This window comes from Ictalurus furcatus, chromosome 3, assembly GCF_023375685.1.
Source record: "Ictalurus furcatus strain D&B chromosome 3, Billie_1.0, whole genome shotgun sequence".
Classification (NCBI taxonomy): Eukaryota; Metazoa; Chordata; class Actinopteri; order Siluriformes; family Ictaluridae; genus Ictalurus; species Ictalurus furcatus.
In genome coordinates this window covers 31,774,976-31,797,680 of record NC_071257.1, presented here as the reverse complement: position 1 = coordinate 31,797,680, position 22,705 = coordinate 31,774,976, and the positions used below count along the sequence as shown (strand labels likewise).

Here is a 22,705-nt window from a genome sequence, read left to right as displayed (position 1 = left end):
CATTATGTGAACTTTTCACTGGTGGCCTACGTAATGACATTATGACCAAAGATAGCCAATGACAAGTTCCTGGCAGTGTCAAATTTTTATTATTTTTTTTTTAAATTAAAATCTGAGTGTGATTGCTGCTACAATGCTCATCTAAAAGCCACCAGTTGGAGGACCAGATTCCTTAAACCTCAAAATTAGGCAAAGCTCCTAACTGCTCCACAATAAAATTTCCAGTAAAAACTTGTTTTAAGTAAAAAAATAAAATTAAAAAAAGGCATCATAAATTTGTCTTAGTAACTAATTTCAACTATAACCATTTATCAAAATTTTAATCAACAATGAAAAATATAAATTCAGTCTAGTATCCAAACTTTTGACTGTCGAAACCATTCCTTTCTTTCTGTCTTTCTTTCTTTCACCCAGTTTTAGCATGATATTTGTTAAATACCACAAAACTGACTGCATATTTATTTGAGCAGAGCCTGAAACCAAGGGGGCGGGTGGGGGGAGGGGGTCAAGAACAATATGACCTGTGACGACAGTTAACAAACAGTCCTGCATATGTTTATATTTTCATAACGGATATCACTCATTACTTTTTAATAACTTTATTTCAGTGGTCAATTCTGCTGTTTGTCTTCATTTGACCACTAATTATTTACATGGTTAGCTAATTGAGTTCTAGTAAGTGTCAGGGTTATGCCAGAATCGGATTACTACAGTTCCCAGAAGCCACTGCACCCCACTGCATCACTGTCACATGTCCACCTGCACTTGATTCACATTGATCTTAACGAACACCACTATTTAAGCCACAATTTGCACAGTACGGGTTGTCTAGCTTTTGTCTTGGGTTGCACTTGTTATGGTCTTTAGTCTATGTACTGTTGTGTCTTGCCTGGCTACCGTAGTCCATGTCTTTGTGTTACCACGCTAAGAATTTTGTATTATTTGTTTTTTGCATTAAACTTCTATCTGCACTAGCAACCACATCACCATGCATTATGTAAGTTCACTTGTAAGTTAGTAAGATATGGCAATGAATTTTTAAATAAGCCCACTGTAAAATGCACTTGTGAAATGCATGTCTGAAAAGCAAAAGGAAGTGCTACCATAAAGGTGAGATGAATGAAATTTTGCACATCATTGAATCTGAATGTGGAATCTGGACTGTAATAAATCATATATGTTGACGGTCGCAGAGAAGCACTGGTGGATAAACAGATTCAGACAAGGGCTCAGACAAAGACTCAGACAACAGACTATTGTCACGGCTGATAATCATAACGTTAACTGAGCTTCCTTCCTTTCTTGTGCAACCATTTAATCCCATTACCTTCACCCTCAAGCTGACTGCCTGAACCTGTAGTTTAAGTTACCTGGGTATACTTATAAACTCTTTTGGCTCAAAGTACTGAGTGTTACCTATTACATTCCTCAAAATCAGGCCTATCTCTAAATGAAGCTAGCTGAAGTTAGCACAGCGATGGTGCCCTAAATAACAGTCAACCAGCCTCTCCACAAGATTTGACGTATTGAGCTCGGAGTGGGCTTGTTACATATGTTAAATCTGTTCTTGTAACTTAATTACCACGACATGGGGTTAGTTGATTAGTAACAACCCCAAAGGTTGTGAGTGCTAAACGCATGAACAGAAAGAAGTCAACAAGATTTGTATCTCTTTCAAGCATTTACTTGACCCCATTGAATTTTGAAACATAACTAAGTGATTCACAGCAAAAATTTTGTTAAACTGAGCTAGGTTGAGGTTTATTCTCACAATAAGTTGACATGAGCGGCAAAGTGGAACAGCAGGTATGTTTAAGGGGTTACCTTCTGTGTGGAGTTTCACATATTCTCCTAATGTCTGCCAAGATTTCTTCTGGGTTCTCCTGTTTCTTCCTCCCATAAACCTGCCAGTAAGTAGATTGGCAACCCTAAATTACTCAAAGGTTTGAAAGTATGTAGGCATAGTGCTCTGTGATAGACCGGTCCAGATCCACTGCAACCTTAACCAAGATAAAGCCGTTACTGAAGCTGATTGAATAAATGAATAATGAATAAGGTGACAGCTAAAATTGGGTCACATTCTGTTTTCTAACGTACTTTTGTTGAAACAGGGGGCAATAAATTGAAGGCGCAGCCATTTCGCTTGAACTGGGCCTGGATCTCTCTGGAGAAGGAGTATTACTTGGTGGACGAGGATGCAAAGTTCCTGGAGGTGACGCTCAAGCGTAGAGGATATTTAGGAGAGACATCGTTTGTCAGTAAGTATTTACTGAAATTAGCTGCATGGTTTTTCCTATAATTCTTTAATAAGTATGTGACTATGCTGTTTATAGAATAAAGGAAAATAATGTTTCTTTCACGTTCATGACATCCAAGCTACTAATTCATGTCCAAGCCAAAAGCTGTGGCTACTACTGGAGTAAAGGCTTAACATGGAACCATTTCTAGTGAGTTGGCTCTTATCAGAAGCCAGTACGTTTATGCTTATTATGTGAAGCTGGTATTTTTACAGCCTTTTAACAGTGATTTATTTCATCTTAAACTATGACCTCAGTTTTATAACTTGACAAGCATGACATACTGTTTGTAAGATCTTTGTCAAAGAGTTGCCATGAAGCAACTCACAGCAGCGCAATGCAAATCTTAACTAAAAAAAAAAATCTACTAACAATATCCAAACATTTTTCACATATAATGAGGGTCACAAAGCACCTTTACAGAAATCTGGATGTAGATTTACCATAGATCCCTAATAAACTCTTAAAGAAACCTTGAGAGGAACCAGACTCAAAACGGAACCCATCCTCTTATGGGTGACACCAGAAAGTAAGACTATAAATCATTACAGTATACAGGTGTAGAAAGGTAAACAGTACTAATTGTTTTGAAAGGATGTTTGGTGTGAGCACAGGACAGCCTTTTTGATTACACATATTCTATTTGTTTTCTCCCAGGCATTGCCACTAAGGATGGCACTGCTGAAAAAGACAAGGACTTTCGTGGAAAAGCCCAGAAACAGATCCAATTTAATCCAGGCCAGACTACAGCTACCTGGAGAGTCAAGATCTTCACTGACCAGGAGTTTGAAACTTCAGAAACCTTTGAGATCCAACTTTCTGAACCAGTAATGGCAGTTCTAGAGTACCCAGATAAAGCCACTGTGGAGATTGTGGACCCTGGTGATGGTAAGGATTGATTTTACTCCACAGAAATGAAGAAAAGAAATCAAATTATAGTAGGCTTAAATTAGACATAGATGCATGTACTCTATATTCCCAATTTTGACAAGTGCTGGGTCTAATACTTAAATAATATCAAGATTTGTCAAAGGAAGTGATGTGTGCTAAGGTGCTTTTTTTTTTTTTTTTTTTCCACCTCTTTGCTTTCTTGTCTTTTGTAGAGTCCACTGTGTTCATCCCTCAAGCTGAATACCTAATAGAGGAGGACATTGGAGAACTGCTGGTTCCTGTACGCAGATCTGGAGATGTAAGCCAGGAGCTTATGGTAATTTGTTACACACAGCAAGGTGAGTGGTTACACCTCAGCTACACTTTTTCCTTATGCTGTAACTGTATTAAAATCCTTTCATTTAATTTAGCCAGGTTAAAAATTTACCAGACCTGCATGAAAGCTAATGATGTTTTAGTGTTTTATTTCATATTAGAATTTTTACACTGTGTTTTATTCAGGCAGTGCCACAGGGACCATCCCCAGCACAGTGCTCTCCTACTCCGACTACATCACTCGGCCTGAGGACCACAGCAGCGTGCTACGCTTTGACAAGGATGAACGGGAGAAGCTGTGCCGCATCATCATCATTGATGACTCGCTGTATGAGGAAGAGGAGAGCTTTAATGTGTCACTGAGCATGCCTATGGGAGGTCAGGTGGGAGCCAGCTTCCCCAGTGCCAAGGTCATCATCCTGGCAGACAGCAATGATGGTGAGTGATGGTACATACAAGGTAACCTACAGTAACTACTATTAATTCACTCGTATGAGATTGTGAGGTTGCTCAAGGAAAATAGTGTCTTTATTATTCACTATTATTGATCTTGACTTGAGTTTGTGATACAAATGAAGAACATGTCCAACCTGGTTAATCATATTGCATTGAATAATTAAGGAAAAGAACACTTGTAGGCTTTCTGTTATAGGAATATTATTAAGCATGTGGTGGTCTGATGCAGCCTGACACAAAGTGGAGTTACTTTTACCTCCTTGATTATTTTCTAATAACAGCATGTCTCAAGGTGTTTTATTCCTCTAATACCACAACAATCCACCAATGATCATGTGTTTGTATTAACTAAATAATAACACATTGTATTTTTATCCATTTATGGTTCCTTTTAATGTTAAGGAACATCCACAAGTTACTGCTATCGCTTATGTTATAAACAGCATCAAAAAAAAAAAAAAAAACACTGACACTGGAGACTCCTTCCTTAAACATTAAATAAAGCATCATCATATCAGTGATTATAAAGCTTTATTTGTTAAATAACAATACATTATGAGTACCTGTGAATTAGCTGTTACTATAGAAACAATAGTGCATTAATATGAACTTGATTTGCCTTACAGCTGGCAGTACAGAATTAGTATAGCACAGCTGTAATAAAAATCTAAGCAACACCCTCTGACCAATCAAGTCATTATTCAACATTCAACTGTGGTGTAAAATATTTTGGCTAAGCTAGAGAAAGAAAACAGTAAGATGTGACTTTTGAGATCACGAATGTAGCTACAGTGAGGGAAAAAAGTATTTGATCCCCTGCTGATTTTGTACGTTTGCCCACTGACAAAGAAATGATCAGTCTATAATTTTAATGGTAGATTTATTTGAACAGTGAGAGACAGAATAACAACAAGAAAATCCAGAAAAACGCATGTCAAAAATGTTATAAATTGATTTGCGTTTTAATGAGGGAAATAAGTATTTGACCCCTCTGCAAAACATGACTTAGTACTTGGTGTCAAAGCCCTTGTTGGCAATCACAGAGGTCAGACGTTTCTTGTAGTTGGCCACCAGGTTTGCACACATCTCAGGAGGGATTTTGTCCAACTCCTCTTTGCAGATCTTCTCCAAGTCATTAAGGTTTCGAGGCTGACGTTTGGCAACTCGAACCTTTAGCTCCCTCCACAGATTTTGTATGGGATTAAGGTCTGGAGACTGGCTAGGCCACCCCAGGACCTTAATGTGCTTCTTCTTGAGCCACTCCTTTGTTGCCTTGGCCGTGTGTTTTGGGTCATTGTCATGCTGGAATACCCATCCACGACCCATTTTCAATGCCCTGGCTGAGGGAAGAAGGTTCTCACCCAAGATTTGACGGTACATGGCCCCGTCCATCGTCCCTTTGATGCGGTGAAGTTGTCCTGTCCCCTTAGCAGAAAAACACCCCCAAAGCATAATGTTTCCACCTCCATGTTTGACGGTGGGGATGGTGTTCTTGGGGTCATAGGCAGCATTCCTCCTCCTCCAAACACGGCGAGTTGAGTTGATGCCAAAGAGCTCCATTTTGGTCTCATCTGACCACAACACTTTCACCCAGTTGTCCTCTGAATCATTCAGATGTTCATTGGCAAACTTCAGACGGGCATGTATATGTGCTTTCTTGAGCAGCGGACCTTGCGGGCGCTGCAGGATTTCAGTCCTTCACGGCGTAGTGTGTTACCAATTGTTTTCTTGGTGACTATGGTCCCAGCTGTCTTGAGATCATTGACAAGATCCTCCCGTGTAGTTCTGGGCTGATTCCTCACTGTTCTCATGATCGTTGCAACTCCACGAGGTGAGATCTTGCATGGAGCCCCAGGCCGAGGGAGATTTACAGTTCTTTTGTGTTTCTTCCATTTGCGAATAATCGCACCAACTGTTGTCACCTTCTCACCAAGCTGCTTGGCAATGGTCTTGTAGCCCATTCCAGACTTGTGTAGGTCTACAATCTTGTCCCTGACATCCTTGGAGAGCTCTTTGGTCTTGGCCATGGTGAGTTTAGAATCTGATTGATTGATTGCTTCTGTGGACAGGTGTCTTTTATACAGGTAACAAGCTGAGATTAGGAGCACTCCCTTTAAGAGTGTGCTCCTAATCTCAGCTTGTTACCTGTATAAAAGACACCTGGGAGCCAGAAATCTTTCTGATTGAGAGGGGGTCAAATACTTATTTCCCTCATTAAAATGCAAATCAATTTATAACATTTTTGACATGCGTTTTTCTGGATTTTCTTGTTGTTATTCTGTCTCTCACTGTTCAAATAAACCTACCATTAAAATTATAGACTGATCATTTCTTTGTCAGTGGGCAAACGTACAAAATCAGCAGGGGATCAAATACTTTTTTCCCTCACTGTATGTTCTACTCTTCCAGTCACCTCACAATGCGGCGTTTAGAAGACTAAAGGGAGACATCAGATTAAGTCAGTTCAGGTTGGCATTTTACAGTGAAAGCAAGTCCAAAATACCTCCATATCTGATAACAGTCCGAGTGCTCTTTTTATGTTCTTCTTACCTACTCCCCCTTAGCTAGAGGGTAGCTGATTTACTACTCTGACTAGTGAAGTCTCATATACACTCATGTAATGAAAGAGTCAGCTTGTGCCAGGTTGGAATCAAAGGAAAGACAAATGAAGAGGAGATAAGCTTTGGACAGTCTATAAGTCTCAAAACAACAACTATCTGACTCTTATCCACCTAACTATTATCCACAGTATAATCTGGAGCTCTATGTGGATACTCTGAATTTGGTCTTACTGAACATACTGAATTTGGTATATTCAGTTCAGTGGGATAACGCTTCTTGTGGCTGGAAAGTAATTTAAGAAGACAGAGATTCTAGACTTACTCTTCTTGTTTATTTATCTATTTATTAATTCTATGGTGTATGACTGAATTAGGGCATATGAGTCCATTTTAAGAAAAAGGAACTGGGTCAGGAAATGTGTCTTTACCAATAAATAGCAATATTACTGACCTCTAAAACACACAAAAAATCTTATTTACTAAAATGATTGTCTTGTATTGTCTTTTTCTTACAAATTATACCTGAAATCTCTTTGATAGCAAAATGTTGTTTTTTTTTTTTCCACTCACACTATTACCTGTTTTCATGACTCCCAAGCTCATACTGTGCACCTCGAAATCTATTGCACATCCAAAAGCATTTGTTCGTTTCGTATTTCTAGTTTCAGGTCTGAGGGTTTGCCCATTCTTTCCACCTCAGTTCTCCTTTATTTCATACATTTGTTCTTCCATGGTTAATGGTGATTCTCAATGCATGCCAGTTTTTCATCTGTCACCATGCCTGCCACAGCCATCCTTCAAAGCCTTGTAACCCAAGAACCCAAAACATGGGAAAAGGAAGAGAACAGAATTCAAGTTAGAGGTCTAATGACTCACAAGCCCCTGCATGGACAGATCAGTGCAAGCATGTCCATACAGTTAGATAAGAAGACAAGAAGAATGTATTGTTCTTATGTGTATATAAACTTAGTCTCAGTCTTAGACAGGCCAACCACTGCCTTTGGAGTGTCTGATAGTTATTGTCAAAAACATGAAGGTCACAACCTGATTGGAAATCTGCACTTCTATGTAGATGCACTTCCATGCACTGATATCTGAAAGGAAAATATTCGGACACTGGGACTACCAGAAAGATAACAGATGTTCTTTATTCTGTGGGCAGAGAATCTGAGGCTAGGTAAAGGATATACATGGTGTAAGTTTATGTAATCAATTTGTTTTTGTCTCACTACATTTTCTAAATGCATGCCTATAAATTGTACTTTGTGTACAAAGTACATATAAGCTTTCTTCTGAATTCATGGTCAGCATTTTCTTAGATTTTAATTCATTTACAGATGTTTTTATCCATAGTGAATTGAGAGAGGATACAATCCAAACAAGGTCCTAGATCAGAAACCCAAAAATGCCTCTCTGGCATCCTGAAATTCGAATTCACCTTTTTACGATCACTAGCACAAAGCCTAACCCATTAAACCTACTGGTGCTACCTACAGGCTGTGAATATGTGATTATACCTTTCACTCTCCACACTTTCAGTGGTTATATGTTACATATATCATCTTATATATTATATCTTATTACTTATATATTATATATTATATATTACATCTTATATCTTTCCAGTAAAAGCCAGATTAGCATAGATGCTTCCCTTAGTTATTTACAACCTGAGTCTTAGGCAGATTTATATGTAAATAATGTATGTACATTCCCAGACTTTACTTCTCTATTGCAACAGTAGAGAGGATTCATGCACACAATGTAGGCCAGAACTGTGGCCAGAACTTCTTGGTAGGTCTAACAGATCTTGCTAGTGTGTTTGTATGTGTATGTGTGTGGTAGGGGTCAAATGGGGATGTGAGAAGTTCAGTTGGAGAGGCCTGTGGTTTGGATTTAAGCCAAAAACCAGGGTCTTATTGTTATGTTTCTCTGGACTGGCTTCTGTAGGACTTTTGTGGAAATCACTTTCTTTCCTCTGAGTCTAACCCCCCACCCCTTTTTTTTTACCCACACCACGTCCTCTATTTTCTCTGCTCTCACAAAAAGACATTAGTGTGTCTTGGCTGTAATACCAGACCTTCTTGCCTGTCATCTTTGGCAGGAAGTAAGTAGGGCCAAGGTGCTTCCTGTGCTGTTAGATGGCGATGACACAGGGAGTCTCTCTTTCTCTCTTTCTCTGTCTCACTTTGACGTTCCTTTTGACTGATGGAATGGCATTTTATAATGCATTACACAACAGGGTGTGTTGTTATAGGGAAATAATCAACATGACAGTGGTATGACACCATTATACCTGTAATGTTGTAGCAATTTGCCAACAGTAATGTATAGTTACACTCAGTGTACACTCAATAATGTTGTGGAACATCTAGTTCTTGTTCTCACTTACATTTACAGCTTGTCATGTTACCGAAAAAGAGGAAAGTGAAAATTCCTGAACAACATTCTCCCCTGGGAAAATGATATTGATGTGATGACATGGTTGGAAATAACAATTCCACACATGCATGTATTTAAAAGTAAAAAAGTAAATTATTTGACATTTTTTTCTGCACGGTACTGAATCACACACGTTCTTAATAATTTGCATGATTCAGGTCCTGTTAAAAATGTCCTAAGCTTAGAGTCAGGTGTGGACTTAGTGTTCATACTTTTCTTATTTATGCTTAGGAAATGACCCAAAACCTATGCTCATCACACTGGTTTGTTTGATTTCCTACAAACTTTTTATGAAACCTGGTTGGTTTTATTCAAGTAATTTGATGCAGAAAATGCAGTTGAGACGAACAGAGTTTATGCAAATATGTTGGTCTGTGGTATGCAGATACAGATCAGTCTGGATTTGATTAGATATTTAAAAGGTAGCCAAGTCTCATGATCTTTGAAATTTACTCAGAAGGTCCAAATAAAAATATAAGACATAAAAGTATAATAATAATAATAATAATAATAATAATAATAATAATAATACACATATTGAACACATAATAAATATACTGTGTTTTTGCATTGAAATGTTTCAAATTATTATATTTTTGTTTATACTCAGTTATAATACAAATCCCCTAAATTAATACTTGAATATAGGAACAAAGTAAAAATGACCACTGTGTAGCTTGTCAGTAATTTAGACCTCTGTCTGCCCTACAGAACCGGCTCTTTATTTTGGAGAGACGGAGTACACAGTGGACGAGAGTGCTGGCTACGTAGAGGTGATAGTATGGAGGACGGGTACTGACCTCTCCAAGACAGCTACGGTGACTGTGCGTTCTCGGAAGACAGATCCTGTTTCAGCTGAAGGTAGAAACATGCAGAAAAATGTTGGCACATGCTGACCCAGTGTTACAGATCTATATGTGTAACAATATATATATATATATATATATATATATATATATATATATATATATATATATATATACTAAGAGTATATATACACACACAATATGTATACTGATGCTTTTTTCTCTGTCTGTCTATAGCTGGTTTAGATTATGTTGGCATCAGTCGCAACATGGATTTTGCTCCCGGCGTCACAATGCAGACGTTCCGTGTAACAATCCTGGATGATTTGGGCCGTCCAGAGCTGGAAGGGCCAGAGAAATTCGAGCTGGTGTTGCGCATGCCCATGAACGCTGTGCTGGGAGAGCCGAGCAAGACTGTCATCACTATCAATGATACCATTACTGACCGTGAGTCATCAGAATAGTACTTACTGTATATAAGAATATGTGTAGGACTAATACTTAAATAAGATCTCAGATGTGATGATCTGTGTTGTGTTTCTGTATTGGTAGTTCCCAGAATGCAATTTAAAGAGACAGAGTATAAGGTGGATGAATCTGATGGGCAGGTGAGGGCCATGGTGTACCGCAGTGGTGACATCAGCCAGAAATCCACTGTCCGCTGCTATACTCGCCAAGGATCTGCCCAGGTCATGATGGATTACAATGAGCGACCCAACACTGATGCGTCCATCATCACCTTCATGCCAGGTCAGCAAGTCTCTGAATCCATTTATCCATTCATTACTACATGGTGCCTTGCAATAAAAAAGGCTTCCAATGTTTCATGGGATATTCTCCAGATCCAGATCTCGGATAAATTGGTTACCGAAGACAAATGAATGAATAAAAACTGTATCGATGTAACTTTTTTCCAAGCCCTGAACATTTGCACACTGTTTGTCTGTGGTTCTATGTGTGTGCTTGTGTGTCTGCTTGTAGGTGAGAATGAGAAGCCATGTGTGGTGACTTTGTTGGACGATTCCATTCACGAGGATGATGAGGAGTTCAGACTAGTTCTGGGAACGCCGAAAAGCAAGTCAAAATACGGAGCTGCACTGGGGGAGCAGAAGGACACTCTGGTCACCATCACTGACAAGAAAGACAGTAAGTCCACTAACACTATAACTGCTAAATCAGTACTTACAAGACTAGCAGTTCTCATCATATGGTCCTTCTTGGAAGATTTTCACTTCAGTTAAATTGCATTTGTATAGTGCTTTTATCTATAGACATAAACAATAGTCACAAAGCTGGGTGACAGCAGATAGTGAGAAGCATACTGAGTATGAGACTAGCGACTACTCAGGGAAAGTATTTTTGATCTCCATTTCTTAAAAGTGGCCCATAATCTATAACCCAAATAGCTAGCCTACTGTAGTTGTGGATGAATGACATCCAGGAATGAAATTTAGTTCTGTAATTTGTGGAAAACCACTGATGGGATGCATTTAGCTAGTACTTTAGATGTTGGTGCTCTATTCAAGCAAAGATTGCATCTTTTGAAATAAAGATGTCAATAAACTTGAGTGTACACACTTTTTTACACTTTGAGGGGAAAAAAAATTCACTCCTCATGAATGGAATGGTTGATAGTAGCAGTTTTGAATGATTAGCGAGGGAGCTCCCAAGCTAGCACTTTAAGCACCTTCTTTGAGTTAAAGATGTGAAGGACCAGTGCAATGATTAAAGTCCATTTTAATAAGTTCTAATGCATTCCAGCCAAGCATTCAAAATCTTTTATGTGCTGCAATAGAAATTGACGTTAGCCACCTATTATCCTTCGCTAAAAGTGTTAAGTAGTTAAAAGGAGCTCACATTTCAATTGCTATTGAAATTGCTATATTGTATAATATTTAACAATAGTTACTGTGCTACACCATTTGTTAAAGCCAAGCCTATTAAGTAATAATTTGGATGAATGGCTAATTTGTTAATTAAGGATAATTAAATTATCTAGAAATAAATAAACTCATGGTCTAAAACAATTTGAATGGATTTTTGAATTATAAAAACAGGTGTAGGAAAATGATACTTAGGAAAATTATAAACTATTAAAGTTGAAAAAAGTTTTAAAGTGTCCATATTTCTAAACTCAATTATTTAAAAATAATAAGTGAATAATTTTAAGACTTGTTGTTGTTTTTATTCACCGTGGTCTCAAATTCACAAAGTCTTAACCATTTAACAAAATATAATTTATGACAAACCATAATCACCATAACTAAACAGAAGTATTTTGTTATTCTATCCTCCAGAGGCTATCATTAGATTCTCTGAGGTTAAGTACAGTGTACAGGAGCCTCAGGTTCCCGGAGAGATCGCCGTGGTGAAGATCCCTGTTGTCCGTCTGGGTGACACCTCTAAAGTCTCGGTGGTGAGAGTCCACACCAAAGATGGCTCTGCCACATCAGGAGAGGACTACAACCCACTGTCTCAAGGTCAGCAGATATGATTACACACACAAACTCCAAACCTGTCAAATCTGAGAAGTCTGGCATTGAAACTGATTTGCTCTTAAAGACAGATTTTAACACTTGATCTATAGTGCATTTTGTTTTCACGGGCCATATATCATGTTTATGACTGCGTGGGTGTGTAGATGTGGAGTTTAAAGAAGGGGAGACGGAGCATGTGGTGGAGGTCCAGGTCCTGTATGATGGACAGAGGGAAATCCGCGAGGCCTTCACTGTCCACTTGAAGCCTGATGAATACATGGTGGCTGAAACACAGGTCAGAGGTCATTGAATATATAAATATTCTCACTGACACAGAGTAATGTGCTTTGGCTTCACTTGCTAAAATAGCCACACAGCAGCTGTCTCTGTCAGCGGGGGCCGGTCACTGTCTCCAGTAGAGACAGCCGCTGTCTCCTCGTGCGCTCTTTGTAATATGAATGTGTCTCAGTGGACACGTTGACCTATATGCAAGCATTCAGTACAACCATGAGCAAGGCAGGCTTAATGTAGTGTTCAGCATATGGGCATTAAGCTTAATGTAGTGCTCGGCATAGTGTACTGTATCCAGAGATGATACATTACATACTCAGACAGAAATTGTGCACATCGGTATTCAGAAGTTAAAACAGAAGCATGTCTGTTATGTGTGATTCTGACCCTGAACTGATTGTCAGCCAACAATATAAATAAATCATAAAAAATAATAGGATGTACTGGATCATGTGCTATTTTATAACTTGTCAAATGAACTACATGCAGAAGTACAAGCAATTAAGAATGATCTTAATTGGCTGCCCAGAAAATCAACCTGCATAGCCTGACTCTGAATACAAGGAACTTTCCCCTCACATAAATACTGACATTACTTTTTGACTTTTAAAGTTGCTGCATCCAGTTAATAGGTTCTTTGATTAATAGGTTAATAGGTTCATAAAAAAGTTGCAATTTGCTCAGTTTTAGATTTGGCTCTCTCTCTCTCTCTTTTTTTTTTTTTTTTTATAAGGAAGAGTGAACACTGCTGTAGATTAGAATGGACACGTGTATATATATATATATATAAAAAAATACAACCTATACACAACTGAGTGAACTCTATTGGGAATTATTCACTTTATAGTCAGTAACACATAGATAAATATATACCTAAATACAATACACTCTTTCATGGATTATGTAAGAGGTTCTATGTATAGTTAAGGTTGTATATATTTCCATTATGCACATGTATAATAATGTATAACTCACAACATCATAATTAGGATCCATCTGCCTGCTTTTAAACTTTTTTTTTTATAATGATGCTCTCTGTTACTTTTTAAGGTCTGCTTTGATTTTACAAAACATTTTCTTTCTTCATTTATTCCCTCAGATGAGCAAAGCCATTGTGTACATTGAGGAGATGGACAGTGTAGCTGATGTTACCTTCCCAGCAGTGCCCCAGGTGGTGTCCCTGCTCACATATGATGATACAGCTCGGGCAAAGGAGCATCCAAACCCTTCAACAGGCTACCCTGTAGTGTGTGTGACGGTGAGCGTAACATGCACCCTCACACTGCGTTTGCCCAGAATGTGCTCCACACAACATATTAAATATTTTCTGCATGTCCATTTGTACTGCTAGATTTAGTTTGCAGTTATACCACAGCACTGTTGAATTCTCAAATCTGATTGGTCAAAAGGTTTTGATTAAATTTTCCATAACAGCAGCTCTGATAGTAGTTCCAGCTGCAACTTGAGGCAAATTGAGTACAGTATATTAATGACCTTGTTCTAATACATTATTGTTTCTAATAGAAACTTACACAGGTACTTGTATGGCAGATATACATAAGTTGAATATGCTCAGCATAATCAGATTAAGAAATGCATGTAATAATGGATGGTGATGTTTTTTGTTTTTTTTTTGAGAAGATGTTTATTTAGCTTTGATAGAAGGAGTCTCCAGTGTCAGTGCTTTGTAACAGTCCGAGGTAAAGCTAACTTTGTTTTCTGATGAGGGAAATTCTTCAGGAAAGAGGGCTTTATGGTTTCTCAGTAACATGGCAAACATGAGAGGTTGGTGGGGGAACACCTGTTATTGCTGTTGTATAGTAATGTACATGCTAACAGGAACTAGATTGTTCCACAACATAAGACATTGTAATAATTGGCAAATTGCTGTGGTATAAGAGGAATATTTCTGGACATGCTATTATGGGAAAATAATCAACAAACAAACAATCAACATTGAATAAAGGCCATTTTTAAGACATAGATAAAGCTTTTTGCTCCACCTTAGTAGCCTGAATATAAATTTTCACTTAAGCGATACTTCTGAAGTAGTCAAGTATCTAATTTTTTCAATGTTCTCTGGAATTTTTATCTATGTATATTTTTTTCAGGCATGCAACCCCAAATACTCTGACTTTGACAAGACTGGTTCTATCTGTGCTGTGGAGAACATTAACGACACCCTGACTCAGTACCGCTGGCTCGTTAGTGCCCCCACTGGGCCGGATGGAGTCACCAGTCCCATGCGTGAGGTCGATACCAACACCTTCTTCACCAATACCAAGTCCATCACACTGGACTCCATCTACTTCCAAGCAGGATCGCGTGTGCAGTGTGCTGCCCGGGCCTTTAATGCTAATGGAGATGCCGGGCTGGAGCTCAGTTCACCTATCACGGTCATCAGCAGGGAGGAGGGTGAGCCCAGTAACAGTCAGCTCTTCTTTTACATTTGAGTATTGACTTCTTAACATTAAAGTTATTTTCATAGAATTGCCCATTATCTAATTATAATGACCTTTGAGTTGAATCTAGTTCAATATTGTTTGACTGTCTGATGTATTTTTATCTTGTGTGATGTTAACATGAGCGTAACAGCTCATTGGTTTTTATTTCCTTTATTAAGGAAAATCTGTTGATTGTCTCATTCAATTTAAAGTCATATTAACTAAGTATGAAAGAACTAAAACTCTCGTAAGCATTGCTGACAGCAAATTGGGATGGAATGAAAATCTGTAATCGTTTTGAACCTTATCTGTAGGTCTTTGCCAGCCTCGCATTGCTGGAACCGTTGGTGCTGAGCCGTTCTCAGCAAAAATCCGTTACACCGGACCCGATGACCCTGACTACCCCAACCTCATCAAACTAACTGTTACCATGCCACACATGGATGGTGAGTGTCATCATTTACACAAAAATATTGACCTCATACATCTGCAGTGCCCAACACTAAAAGTTTGAGAACCCCTGCAAAAGAATACAAATTTGATCACAAATATAAAAAAAAGTGTTGGAATGTATTTGGATTATAAATATATTTAATTAGAACAGTGTGAGTTGAATAGTATGAGTGAGTTCTGATACAACAATGTAACGTTTCAGGACCACACAATAAAGTACGGTGAAAACCTGCACTAATTTATGCTCTTGTGCCCTGGATGTTCTGCTCAGGCATGCTACCTGTCATCTCCACACGTCCACTGTCAAACTTCGAGCTGACTCTGAGTCCAGACGGTACCCGAGCTGGGAACCACCGCTGCTCCAACCTGCTTGACTTCAACGAGATCCAGACAGGCCATGGCTTCATCACAGATGCCACCAAGAACCCAGAGATCATTGGTGAGACGGCACCCTACCAGTACAGTGTGGCCATGCGCAGTGCCAACTCTCTACGATTCTACCGCAACCTGAACCTAGAGGCCTGCCTATGGGAGTTCAGCAGCTACTATGACATGTCTGAGCTACTCAATGAGTGTGGAGGATCCATTGGAACTGATGGACAGGTGAGAGTTACAGGAGCTGTTCTGGGTACAGGTTTTATGGTTTTGTGAAGGAATTATATTGTTTGATTCTGTAGGATATGACATATATAAATAATTGGACACATATATAAATAATCGTTAATATTTTTGTTGTTGTTTTGGTGCTATACTGCATAATGTTTGAAATCACTGTTCAATTGAGATCTGGGACAGTATTTTCTCTAAATATCTGTACGCATGTAAAGGAATGAGGAAAGTGTGGAGGGTGAAAGGGGATTACCCACATGCCCTGAGTTGCCTGGGCATGTAATACTGCAAGAATAAAGCATTCACTTAACTGGAAACAAATAGAAATTGAAAATGACAGGGGAGGCATCAGTAAGGAAAACCATCAAATGACTGTCTGCAGATTGCAGACTACAAGCTAAAAAGTGTTAAAATTACACTATCTTAGAGTCGTCATTGTTTTTCTTTTACTTGCAGTCCCAGAAATAGTAGAAAATTGTATAAAATGACTGTAAACAATATACATTACCTTGTGTGGCTAAATCTAGCATCCTTTATTTAGTCATCTGATCCATTTTGAAAATCGAATGTGGGCCAAAATAATAAACATGCTCACATGCTCGTAGAATGCACTGTATATAAATTGCATGAATATACCGTATGTTCATGAAGCAGATAGACAGACAGCCAGACACAAGTGCAGGTTTTCTAAACAAGTTCAGGTATTACTAAAACCAGCATAACAAATACACAAACAAAAGAACTAGGCAATACTCAGAAATGTGAGGCAGACCAAAACAAGTCCCAACAGGCAAATGATACTGGCACAAGTCTTTAAAAAGTAATGCTGAAAGTTCTGGTTATTTAAAGGGAGCAGTCTGGTTGTGAACAGGTGAGTGTCATTAATAATCAGATGACTATAAGTGGGAAGAGCAGACTGTAGGTCATGTCATAAGGTTGTGGATTGTGGATCATGGGAGTTGTAATCTGTCACTTATGTATGTAGTTCGCTGAAAATAATATTTAAGTACGTAGAATTAATATGTAAGTAGATTGATTGGGGTATCAGATATTAACAAATATGTATATTAATAATCAGTTTTGGTTCATTTTTGCTTTAGTATGTGGTTCAGTTTGACATGTAATGCTCTATGAGTCATCTGTAGGTTATAAAATAATGACAAACAAGATCTGTGGCTTCCAGTAGCAGAATTCTGTGCTCATACATTTTATCCATGCTTAACATACTCTGTGACCATGTTTCTAATGTGTGTTTATTGTGTGTGTAGGTGCTGAATTTGGTCCAGTCCTATGTCACTCTGCGCGTGCCTCTCTTCGTGTCCTATGTGTTCCACTCTCCTGTAGCAGTTGGTGGCTGGCAGCATTTTGACCTGCAGTCAGAACTGCGTCTCACCTTTGTGTATGATACCGCCATATTGTGGCAGGATGGCATTGGGAGTCCCCCCGAGGCTGAACTGCAAGGTAGTCTGTCTGTCTGTAGCCTCACAGCCATATAGTGGTGGTCTCAAGAATTTTTAATGCTACAGAGGACAGCTGTGAGGATGTCACCATATCCTGATCTGATAAATACACAGCCAATGAGGTGACATGGTGGTTATTTTTTAATAAGGTTGGGTCAAGAATTAATGTATTGATGAAACAGATTAAGATTCCTCGGATCTATTTCATGATCACAAAGCTATATTACACTTTTGTCTTGGAATGTCGTATCAAGACACACTGCAGTCACTGGTGCTGCAACATGGATATACAACAAGCCTTAGACAAATTCTTGAATTTTTGCCTCCAAATAATTAACTGAAGGTAATGTATGAAACACACTGTATGGCCAAATGTATGTGGACACCTGACCATTACAGCCATTTACAGTTCTTCGCCATACTGTTGCCACACATTTGGAAGCAGAGAATTATATAGAATATCATTGCATTCTGTAGCAATAAGATTTCCCTTCAGAGGAACTAAGGGGTCGAAAACCAGTTCCAGCATAACAATGTCCCTGTGGACAAAGGGAGGTCCATGAAGTTGGTATGGAAGAACTGCACGGAACCCTGACCTCAACCACACTTAACTCCTTTGAGCTGAACTGGAACACTGACTGCACCCCACATCTGACTTCTGACTTCACTGACCTGCACTGACTTCACCTGACATCAGTGCCTGACCTCACTAATGCTCTTTTTAGTTAAACGATCAAAAATCCCCACAGCAACCCTCCAAAATCTAGTGGAAAGCCTTCCCAGAAGAGTGAAAGATATTATTACAGCAAAGGGGACTAAAGCTAGAAAGGGCTGTTTAAATAGCACATATGGGTATGATAATCAGGTGTCCACATATTTTTGTCCATATAGTATAAAATATTTCCACAAATTGTGGGCTCAAGTTACACATTTCATCGCCAAGATTTTGGTATCTTGTGGATACAACATAATAATTCAAGGCCATGGTATACTTTGTGGATTGTTTGTGGTTAAGAAATATTAACTCACAGACTCAATGTATTAACTCTTGGTCATGCCTTATTAAAAAAACAACCACCGTGTCACCTCAGTGGCTCTGTAATGTGGATATAAATTTATATGATGATACAATATACAATATTATGTTTTATGTATTTATTTACAGGTACATATATAGTTCCAGAGCATACAGTATATAGTTCTATGTAACCTGAACTGGCCTACAGATAACAGTAATTCCAATATAAATATTTCATATAGATACTAAATCTATTTCCCTGAAATAGTCTCATTTTAATTTACTCTTTATCCCTGATGTCATTGAATTTTTTTGTTTGTGTAATAAAATGTTTATAGGTGCCATGTATCCTACCAGTATGAGAATCAATGAGGAGGGTCGCTTGGTTGTCAACTTCAAGACTGAGGCTCGATTCAGGGGACAATTTGTCATGTCTCATCCAGGTAAAGTGCTCCTCTCACTTATTCATACATACTGTAGGCAAAGAAATAGAAAGCATTGACAGGCTTCCCATTTAAGACATGTAATTTAAATATATAATCATGATGGGCAACTAAGTGGAATTGTATCTAAACCTTAACATTTGAAATTGTCATCAATACATCAGTACATCAATAGTGGATTATACAGTGCTGTGAAAAAGTATTTGCCCCATCCTGATATCTTCTGTTTTTGCTCATAATAATTATGTCATAATAATTGTTTCAGAAATGAAAACTAAGATAAAGTAAAGGCAACATGAGTAAACACAAAATGCAGTTTTTAAATGATAATGTTATTTATTGAAGCACAAATGTTCTCTAATACCAACTGGGCCTGTGTGAAAATGTATTTGCACCGTTGTTACAAATTCCCCGAATCTATGAAACTGCATTCATAATGGGGTTCAGCTGGACAAGACGCAACCAGGCCTGATTACAGCAAACCCTGTTCAATCAAATCAACACTTAAATAGATCTTTTTCAACAGCATGAAGTTGGTTAAATGGTCTTACGCAGTAACACACTATGGCAAAGTTAAAAGAAATTCCAGAGATGATGAGGAAGAAGATGAAATATATCAGTCTGGGAAGGGTTACAAAGCTATTTCAAAGGCTCCAAAGGACCACATTATCTCCAAATGGAAAAACTCGGCACAGTAGTGAACTTTCCCAGAAGTGAGTGACCTTCCAAAACTCCTCCAAGAGCACAACTACTCATCCAGGATGTCAAAAAACAGCCAAGGACAACATCAAAGGACCTCAGGCCTCTCTTGCATCAATAAAGGTCACTGTTCATGACTGCATTATCGGAAAGACACTGGGCTAATATGGCATCTACGGAATATAGGCGACCACTGCTAACTCAGAAGAACATAAAGACTCGTCTGAATTTTGCCAAAACACACCTTGATGATTGATGGTTAAAGTTTTGGAGTCATCTAATCAAAATCTTGACTTGAACCAATTCAGATCCCGTGGCAGAACCTTAAACGGGCAGATGATGTACAAAAACCCTGCAGTGTAGCTGAAGTAAAACAGTTCTGCAAAGAAGAGTGGGCCAAAATTCCACCACAGTGCTGTGAAAGACTGATCTCCAGTTATCGGATGCGTTTGGTTGCAGTTATTGCTGCTAAAGGTGGCACAACCAGATTTTAAGTTTAAGGGGGCAATAGCTTTTTGTTTGTTTTTTACATCGGTGATAGGTGTTGGATAACTTTTTTTTTTGCTCAATAAGTAAATAAAGAAATAAAAACTGTATTGTGTGTTTCCTCAGGTTGCCTTTGTTTTATGTTGTATTTCATTTGAAGATCTGAAACTATTTAGTATGAGATATACACAAAAACAGAAGAAATCAGGATGTGGCAAATACGTTTTTCACAGCACTGTACTATACAGCTTTCAGATCACTTTGTTGTGAAATAATCATTTCATTGCCCTACAGGAAGCAGCCTCTCGTCCATAGTGATGTGTGCTGATCACCCTGGCCTTACATTCACTCTGTCTCTGGTCCGAACTGAGCCTACATACAACCAACCGATGCAGCAGTGGAGTTTTGTCTCTGACTTTGCTGTGAGTACTCAACTAAAATAAACCTAGTTAAGTGATTAATTTGCATCAAACATGTACGTATAGGGTATTCTGGTTCATGCCTGTTGTTTCCTACATTAAATTCTCATATCATTGGTTCTTTTCTTACACACCCTTTAAATGGGACACCCGCTTCGATTTCCTTTTTAGTATATTACTACCAAGGCAACAGATCTGTCCTCCTAATATAATTTTTTTCCACTAAGTTTAATTTAGGGTTATTTTAAGAATTGCACTGCCTAGGTTTTGTTATTTCTATGTGGTCTAACATCAAACACTACTAAAACAGATTTCACTCATAATATGGTTATATGTGTATGTAGGTAAGAGACTACTCTGGCACCTATACAGTGAAGCTGATTCCGTGCATTGCTTCTCCTAATGGTGAGTTTAGTATTCCACCCGTGTGCCATCCCCGAGAGCCACTGACATTTGACATGGACATCCGCTTCCAGCAGGTCAGACTGATTTAAATGTGGTTAAAATATATATGGTGGTTGCATTTTCTTTTATGCTAAATCTAAGCATAAGAAAAGATTTAAAAAACAAATTTCTAAAAACAAATCTAACAACACTGGTGTATCTGCTAGTCTTAAAAACACTGATAAAACTTATTTTCACTCAAAATGAGAACACTCCGATTTACACTTGGCCCCACTTTCTTTTCCTCTCAGGTGAGTGACCCAGTGGCAGCAGAGTTCAGCCTGAACACACAGATGTTCCTCCTGTCTAAGAAAGAAATCTGGCTATCTGACGGCTCTATGGGCTTTGCAGAAGGCACTGATGTTGCTTTCACTGAAGGTAAAAATTGATTAAGAATAATCTCAACTGAACTGAATAAACCTGAAATTAACCCTTACATATGCAGTATAATCTCTACACTTATGGACAGTCAGTTTAAGGCCACCAATAAGCTTTGGGCTTTTTCTGTATCCTGATACGCTGCTTTACCTCTGACTGTTGCAATGGCTGATACCAGTATTATACCAATGATACCAATAATTGTTCTCCAAATATTAGACCATGTAGTTCTCTTTTAAACAGCCAACCTTTTTTTGGAAAGTCTCCTAATGTTAGCAATGCATAGACAATATTCAAATAAAGGTATTTAAACATAAGGCAACATTTTCATTTTGGGGCCAAGAGTGATGATAAATCTATGCTCACAACATATTCCATAACAAATTTCCCATTCTGAGAATCAAAGAAATCCACCCAGCCATCTTCAAATACGTCCATCCATCCACGAGCCCTCACATGGCAGTAGTGGCTCAATGGTTAAGGTGCTGTGTTACTAATCAGAAGATTGGGGGTTCAAGTGCCAATATTGTTGAGCCCTTGATCAAGCTCCTTAACCCTGTATGCACCAGGAGCACTATATCCATCCATTTATTCACAAATGTGCGAGCACACACATTTTCTTCCACCTGTTGAGACACAGATTTTCATTAAGTGTCATAAATGAATTATAATCTTCAGCATATTGTACCACAGTTTTCAGCGCACACACACTCACACTCAGAGCTGTGTGTTCACGTTTTCTCCTACAAAAAGAGAAAATCAGACAGACACTGAGATAATGTACAGTTTATTAGTTCACATTTAAAAGCACAGCTTTCTCTCTCCAAAGTACAAAATGCAACATACTTCCAAGCTATATGTACTGATTTTACAATAATATTAACATACTGTAAAAGCTGAGACCATCAGTGATCATTGATCATCACTGAAAAAACAATCCATTGTTACAATCTACCGCTTATGTTTAAGTAGGAATATGATGAACATTGCATGGTATGATTACTCTTGGTTGTTCCTATAGGTTCTACCATTTATGGACGTGTGATGGTGGACCCAGTGCAGAACTTGGGAGATTCATTCTCCTGTAGCATAGAGAAGGTTTTCCTCTGTACGGGCACAGATGGCTATGTGCCAAAATATAACCCCACCAATAAAGAATATGGCTGCCTGGCTGATGCCCCCTCACTGCTCTACAGGTTCAAGATCCTGGTATGCTATTTCTTTCTTATATATTTGTTCTTTATGGCATCAGTTGTATAGAGTGTTTTGTCACGAACGTATGATTGAGTTTACAACAAGCAGGGTCAAGCATCTCT

General features: G+C 38.4%; 1 protein-coding gene across 1 annotated transcript in view; it reads left to right on the top strand.

Annotated features, from left to right (window-relative positions):
• Positions 1-22,705, top strand: part of frem3 (Fras1 related extracellular matrix 3) — a 41,341-nt gene that overhangs the window by 16,984 nt on the left and 1,652 nt on the right. Inside the window, exons 3-22 of the mRNA XM_053622071.1 lie at positions 2,112-2,258; positions 2,955-3,185; positions 3,401-3,526; positions 3,690-3,941; positions 9,674-9,823; positions 10,006-10,215; positions 10,321-10,518; positions 10,750-10,914; positions 12,066-12,248; positions 12,410-12,540; positions 13,636-13,794; positions 14,648-14,951; positions 15,295-15,426; positions 15,705-16,036; positions 17,311-17,503; positions 18,859-18,963; positions 20,443-20,570; positions 20,912-21,046; positions 21,263-21,389; positions 22,411-22,598. Of these exons, the coding sequence (XP_053478046.1) occupies positions 2,112-2,258; positions 2,955-3,185; positions 3,401-3,526; positions 3,690-3,941; positions 9,674-9,823; positions 10,006-10,215; positions 10,321-10,518; positions 10,750-10,914; positions 12,066-12,248; positions 12,410-12,540; positions 13,636-13,794; positions 14,648-14,951; positions 15,295-15,426; positions 15,705-16,036; positions 17,311-17,503; positions 18,859-18,963; positions 20,443-20,570; positions 20,912-21,046; positions 21,263-21,389; positions 22,411-22,598 (3,596 nt within the window). The remainder of the gene's footprint in view (positions 1-2,111; positions 2,259-2,954; positions 3,186-3,400; positions 3,527-3,689; positions 3,942-9,673; positions 9,824-10,005; positions 10,216-10,320; positions 10,519-10,749; positions 10,915-12,065; positions 12,249-12,409; positions 12,541-13,635; positions 13,795-14,647; positions 14,952-15,294; positions 15,427-15,704; positions 16,037-17,310; positions 17,504-18,858; positions 18,964-20,442; positions 20,571-20,911; positions 21,047-21,262; positions 21,390-22,410; positions 22,599-22,705) is intronic.